Source organism: Poecilia formosa, unplaced genomic scaffold (assembly GCF_000485575.1).
Source record: "Poecilia formosa unplaced genomic scaffold, Poecilia_formosa-5.1.2 Scaffold698, whole genome shotgun sequence".
In the NCBI taxonomy this organism is placed as follows: Eukaryota; Metazoa; Chordata; class Actinopteri; order Cyprinodontiformes; family Poeciliidae; genus Poecilia; species Poecilia formosa.
Genome location: NW_006800637.1, coordinates 46,455 through 53,747, shown reverse-complemented (window position 1 = coordinate 53,747; position 7,293 = coordinate 46,455). Strand labels below are relative to the sequence as shown.

General features: G+C 38.3%; 1 protein-coding gene across 1 annotated transcript; it reads left to right on the top strand.

Moving 5' to 3' along the window:
* The first annotated feature begins 1,541 nt into the window (after positions 1-1,541).
* Positions 1,542-5,564, top strand: LOC103130947 (uncharacterized). Its single transcript, XM_007542480.2, has 2 exons — positions 1,542-1,648; positions 2,227-5,564. The coding sequence occupies exon 2, from the start codon at positions 2,261-2,263 to the stop codon at positions 4,214-4,216; it is 1,956 nt and encodes a 651-aa protein (XP_007542542.2). The 5' UTR covers positions 1,542-1,648; positions 2,227-2,260; the 3' UTR covers positions 4,217-5,564.
* Positions 5,565-7,293: the final 1,729 nt, after the last annotated feature.

The window sequence follows — 7,293 nt, the reverse complement described above, 5'->3', positions numbered from 1 at the left end:
TAAAAAGTGATTTTATAACTGATTCAGCTGAAATACTAATAAATACTTTGTTATTGTAAAAAGATTTCTAAATATTTGTGTTAATCTGAGTTTTTTGAGCTCAGGCAGATTAAATTAGGTCTGGATTGGCCAACATGGTGCATCTTCCTAATGTGTGATGTCTAGAAGAGACGACCAACGACGGAAACATCTTAATGTTGGGTTTTAAGGTAATATTTTTAATCATTAAATACAAATTAAAATCTATTTAAAGACAAGTGACCTTTACCACCATGTTGAGTGTTAAAGATAAACACAACGGAAACGATAAACGGAAATACTGATGAAGTGAAGAAAGAAAAAAACCCTGCAAAACAAAACTGAAACTAATTCTACAAACTAATTTTTTTCCTCAATGCTAAACTCACCGAGCCACATACCAAAGATTAAACTGACACAAGCTCCTAATTGTTTTTAAGTGACCGTGGTTTTCCTCAGTTCATCCTTAGTTGCTTTCGTCCTGTGGAATATTGGAGAAGACTGTTTGAAATTGTTTATGGAATCAGTTTGAATTTATCAGCCAGATGTTTAAAGTAAGCTACAGATTAAAGTCATAAAAGCAGTTATCCATGTTTCTTTGGCAAAAGCCTGATTATGAAGGAGGAACATATTTTATTAAATCCAGTGTTGAGCGTGTAAGAGCGGAAATACTATCTAAGGAGTTGTTTGGCGGAAAAAAGACTCTGGCGCCTCGGCGAAGACTTTGGCTTCGCACTAGGTCAACCTGACCGAATTCTTTCCTCCCATTTGCGTGCAAAGCGCAAATGGAGCCAGAATTTACTGGAAGGGATGTCTTTGTGCAAGATAAAATTAACAATTTGAGATAAATTGTCCTATTCAGCAATTCTGAAATGGAGCAGATGTTGAGTTCGTGAGGTCCAACATATTTTAAAGGTCGCCCAATACACACTCNCATCAACATGATGTAGAACTGCCTTTCGATGTCTCTGCCAGCACAACCTGAATCGATGATTCAGCAGGAATCTGTAGAACCTGAATACAAACTGATGAAGTAATTCAGCCAATTGGTTCAGGTGTGTTGGACCAGGGACAGATCTGACAGCTGCAGGACTTCAGTCCTGGTTCAGGGCCAAAGTTTGGTTGGCTAATATCTTTAAAAACAAACACAGTGACTTTTCCTATATTTTTGTGAATTAATCCAGTTCAGCAAAACTCAACACCCTGCAGAACCTGATCTACAGACGGCAGAGGACTTTCTAAAAAGGTTTGTATCGTTTTATTTTAATCTTTGCAACATATATAGTTTTAAAATACATTAGTGAGTTTTTAGCAGAGTGATGACTTAGTGCGATGCTTCACATCCCAGTCTAAATCTGTAATTTTATCTGAATTATTTTTCTCTTCCTTCTGATCTAAACTTTGTTTTGGTGTTCAGACTTCTAGCTTCTGTTGTAGACATTGCTCATTTAATGGACCATTTATCAGTCATGTTTTCCTGATTTAGTTTAGAAATACCTGATGTTTTCCCTTCAGCAGAACAGGAATATGCAAATAGGTTCTGTGTTATTTCAGGAATCTGTCACTCTATTGGAAATCAAACATTTTGAGATCATCTGGATCTGCAGGTTGTTGCCAACACCCGACCAAGGTTTGTTATGAATCACCACAAGTTCAACAGACTTGTTTAAAAATATCAGTCATTAGTCTTGGTTACTTTGCATTTTAGTTACTTGCTGCAGACGAAACCAAATATCTACAATACTGGCATTAAGCTAAAAACCAAAGATATAGAGGACTTTGATTTTATTGTGATTTTCAATCATTCCAGGATGTTTATTGTTCCAGCCTAAAATTACTGATTGTGTGGCACCTTTTTCAAATTTTAATCTAACATATGAGCTTCATCAGAACACATATTGTAACTGATTGAATGTCACAGTAAATTTTATGTTGTATTTAAATAGCATGATTTAACATTGAACCATTAAAACAAATGAGAGATTTAATCTGAACACATTTATGTGGCAACACAATCAGACATTAGGAAACATTAACATTTTGCTAAAAGTTTTTACGTAGTTTGAAACACGTTTCTTAAACATACAGGATTGATGTGAATTCATTAGCTCATTGGCAGCAGAGGTGGATTTTAAAAACTCGATTAGACATAAAAGTAACAAGTTTTACGGTTTCATCACTTTTGTTTCCATTTTCTTCTGACTACAGGCAGATTGACACCAAAGAAGAACCAACAGTCAGGATGTGCCTGTTATTGACCACGCCGCTCTTCATTGCTGTGGTTGTAATACTTCTGTTACTCTGGCAGAACATCATCACTGTGGCAGACTTACTCAAAGGAGCAAAGCAAGTTTCAGATGTAGTAATCCCAGTTTTGGACGATCCAAAGATATCAGGAGCGCTAACGCTAACCGTCACTGCGGTGTTCATTTTGACAAACTCACTGGAAACGACTCTGTTGGCTATGGTTGATATCGCACTGTGGCTGCATTGGCTCAACATCCTCCCACTGAGAGAGTTAATTAGGTTAGCTACAGAGTTTTATCAGTCAGTCGTACCGAGAACAAATCAGACCTGCACTGATTCAAAGCCTGAAGCTAAACGATTGGCTGATATTGTTAAAGAAAAAAGCACTTTACTGACTTCACAAACCGGCCATGCCCCAATTTACAGACTTCCTCTAGAAGAGAAACAGACCAACATTAATGGCTGCAAGAGTTTCACTTTTGGAGAGAAATCCATGAATTGTAACAGAAACATCATGGTTCTTGGAGCTGCAGGTGCTGGGAAGTCCACTGTCATCAATGCGATGATGAACTACGTTCTGGGCGTTAGATGGGAAGACTCGTTTCGGTTTAAGTTAGTGGACGAAGGTCAGTCAGACTCACAGGTTCACAGTCAGACATCAGAAATCACAGTGTACAAACTCTATCACCAGGAGGGATTCAGGGTGAACTACTCCCTCACCATCATAGACACTCCAGGCTTTGGGGGAACCGGCGGCGTAGACAGAGACAAGGAGATCACAGAGCAGCTGCGTAACCTCTTTGCTAACCAGGAAGGCGTTGGTGACATTGATGCTGTGTGTTTCGTGGTTCAGGCAGCTCTAACTGAACTGACATCAACACAAAGGTATGTGTTTGATTCAGCTCTCTCAATCTTTGGCAAAGATGTGGCAGAAAACATCAGGATCCTGGTGACGTTTGCAGACGAGCAGCAGCAACCAGTTGTAGAGGCCATCAAAGTGTCCGGTGTCCCATGTCCTAAAGGTGCAGACGGGCTGCCAGTTCACTTCAAATTCAATAACTCAGTGCTGTTTGCTAACAACAAATCCTTAGTGGCAAGGATTTGGTCCAATGAAGAGAAAACCTTTGAGTATTGGAACATGGGGACAAACAACATGGCCTGTTTCTTTGCTAGTCTAGCCAACATCAAAAGCGTAAGATTGACAATGACCAATGAGGTCCTGAAAGAAAGAAAACATCTGGAGAGTACAGTGGAGGAGCTGCAGAAGCAGGTTAAACTTGGCTTAGCCAAGCTTGAGGATATCAGGGAGACGAACGACAAACTCAAAGAGCATGAAGCAGAGATCAGGAAGAATGAGGACTTTGAGTTTCACGTCACTGTGAGAAAGAATGAGCAAGTCGATATTTCTCACACTGGGGCTTTTATCTTCAACTGCATGCAGTGTCATGTTACCTGTCAGTTCCCTTGCTATATACCAAAAGATGAGGATAAAAAAGGATGTGAAGTGATGGACAAAGATGGATACTGTACAAGGTGTCCAGGGAAATGTTTCTGGAATGTGCATAGTAACCAGAGCTTCAGATGGGAATATCAGGAAATTCATGAGACGAGAACAGTGAAAGAGCTGAAAGAGAAATATGAGAAGGCCTGTGGACAGAAGCTAACCTTAGAGCAGCTGATGAAAAATCTGATGTCTGAGTATCGATCTATGCAGGATGATGTGGTGAAACTGATTGCAGAGGCTGCAAAATGTCTGAAGAGACTGAAGGAGATAGTCCTGAACCCAAATCCTCTCACCACTCCAGAATACATTGACTTGCTCATTAAAGGAGAGGAACAGGAGGCCAAGCCAGGCTGGAAGGAGAGAGTTCAGTCTCTGATGAAAATGAAGGAAAAGGCAGAGATCATAGCTAAAGTAGAGAAGGGAGAGCAAATCCTGGCTAATCAGTAATCTACTGATGCCTTCACAACAAATCTAAACTCAGAATTGAGCCAATGTGAAGCCAAAATAGATTTACCACACAAGTGGAATTATGAGATATATTTATATATAAAAAAAACTTTATCAGACATTACTTTGGGTTTATTTCAAATTAAATTTATTACGTCATGAGTGAAAATGTAAAGCACCACCTGGAATGTTATCTGTGTTTTTTGAATCCAATTGATCCAATTTTTGGCAGAGCTTTGTTTTTAAAAGGACATTTTTTCAGTTACCCAAACTGTAGCAGCTTTATGTGTGTTAGCCACCTGAAATGTTCTGTTCATCTGGAGGATTCATTTCATTTTGGTTGGACAGCAAATCCTATTTTAACAGAAAAATTTACCGTACCTTCAAGTTTTCAATTTAACTTGTATTTTCTTTTGTGGTTTTTTTTTTGGTGTAGATATTTTTATTGAATTTCTAAGTAATTTGAGGGGAAATTGTAATTTCTTTGTGAATCACCTAATTCTTATGAGCAGTTTAATATTAAACTTTCTTCTTTTATACTGTTTTTAGTTTATCTTTGGGGTTTTTATGTTTCTTTGTTTCGCATATATTTAATTTTGTGTCGTTCCACTTTTAATTTTATCTGGTTGCACACACTGCTGCATGCTTGCTGTTGAGAATATATAATTGTGTGTTTTCCTCTATCTTTTTTAGCTATGTATGTATTATATACACATACAAGCACTCACACGTTAGGGAACGTCTTCAAAGCTACGGATAAAGGAAATGACACACTAGGGAACGCCCTCTTTAGGTTTTCAATTCCCTTTGTTAGGCTTTAACAAAGGGAATTGAAAACTGTTTGATGCCATTTTGCTCTGTTAGCCCATGAGGATAGCATGAACAAAAGGACAAGCTGTATTTCAGTCTTAATAAATGGAGTTCATTAATGCAACTCCACTGACTCTTCAGCTTCATACATCAAGAACCTAATGGAGAAAGGATAGGTCTCCAGAATTACATAACCATGTCATGCATGTAATACAGTCAATGATAAACTGATAACAGGCCAACATCCCTTAGCGAGTTTGTAGAACGAGGCAAAGACAAAAGCTCTCTCCGTTTCACCCTTACGATGTGCTGAGTGAAGCCCGGCGCTGCCACTGCTCCATGTTAATATTCATCCAAAATACATTAAAGATCTGCTGCTGCTGTTTTTTCAACCTTCCAGACCTCTGAGGTCTGAATATAGAGAATCAGGATTCAGCTTCTCTGCACCTCACGCCTGGAACAAACTTCCAGAAAACTTAAAAACACCTGAAACACTGAGTCCCTGGGCTTAAAACCCAGTAGAGTTTATTGTGAACCATAATAAATGGAACATTGACCAACTTATTTGGTGGCTTTAATGATGTTACTTGACAAACTGAAATGTTTTTTACTGGTTGTTACAGTTGTTGACTGTATGATGTGTTAATGATGTTTTTGTGTTTTCATGATGTAAATCGCTTTGAACTCCCTTGTTGCGGATATATGCTATACAAAAATAAACTTGATTGATTTGAATGTCTTGTCATACTTGGTCATTTTTGGCATCAATGCCTTGGTTTATACTTAACTAAAATCTAATTATTTCTCAATGTAAAAATCCTGAAGGCTTTATTTGAACTGGAAAAATGAACCTGATTGTTGCAGGATAAAAAACATACAACATAACCTTAGTGTCACTTAANGGTAACTGTAACAGTAAAAGTGCTGATCCTTCGTGTTGCTACTAGCATGAGCTAAATGAAAATGGGCGCTTCCTTCTTCTTCTTCAGATTTCAACAGCAGCTTGCATCCATTATTGCACTACTGCCATCTACTGGTTCCTAATATCTACGCCTCAAATTCTCATAATGATCTCAGTATTAAAGAATTTCCCCTCAATGCTATTTAACTGATCAACAACATTCTCAAATTTCACTTCCCTATTAAAACCTAATTCCATTTTAATGGTCGCTTTCTTCTTTTATTTCCAAGTTTGACTTCCAATGATTCACTTTGTAATGGTCTCGCTATGGTGTCTGGTACCAAAACTAACCATCAGCCAAACTCTTTTCACACGAGTCAGGATTAATTAGTTCTTCCTTTATTTCCATGTAGAATGGAGTGAAACTGTCAAACACAAACAATTCAGGATGAGCTCAGAGCAGCTAACATGTTTTACATTCAGATACATTAGAAGTACAGCTGATGCAACAGCTACCTCAGAATGCTATGAGCTGCAATGCTACATAACGACCTAAAATCTTAGCAGCCTGCTAGTTAGCAATGACGTAGCACATAATCAAATCGCCCGCAGGTATTTCCAAAACTAATTCAATAAACAAGTTACTTCTTTTCTCATATGTTAACATAAAGGCTCGTTTTGAAGTATAAGCTGCTACTTACAGGCATCGCTTCGAAGAATTCAACCTGGAATGCGCGGCGTTCATAACAGACACGTGTGTTCATCTGCTCTACCGCTAGCAAACAACCGTACTGATTAAATAACATAAAAGTCAAGCAGTTCCCTAAAAGTCCAACAGATGGCAGCAATGCGCCATACAAAACACCCACAGTTTACAGCAGTGTTTTTCAACCACTGTTCCGCGGCACACTAGTGTGCTGTGAGTGATCGTCAGGTGTGCCGTGGAAATTATTCAATTTCACCTATGGTACCGTATTTTCCGGACTACAAGCTGCTACTTTTTTCCTAAACTTTGAACCATGTGGATTTTCTGTGTATTTTCCTTCAACCACCAGGGGGCTCTCGAGCAGGAAGTGAATCATTAGAAGTCAAAATTGTANACTGAAGAAACTGTAATGAGGAATCCGTGGTAGTGTAATAAATCTCCAGCTCGTCTATGGCCTCGCAGCAAGAACTACGTCTCTGTGCGTTATTTCTTTTACTTAGATATTTAAGAGTATAGCCACCTTTCAAATCCTCAATAAGCGCTGTGACCTAGAACTTATGTAGGGATATATTAATAAATTTATGAATATGAAATTGTGCTCATTCTATTGGAAATGAAAGGAAAAATGAGAACTCCATTACAAAACACTTCAATTATAAG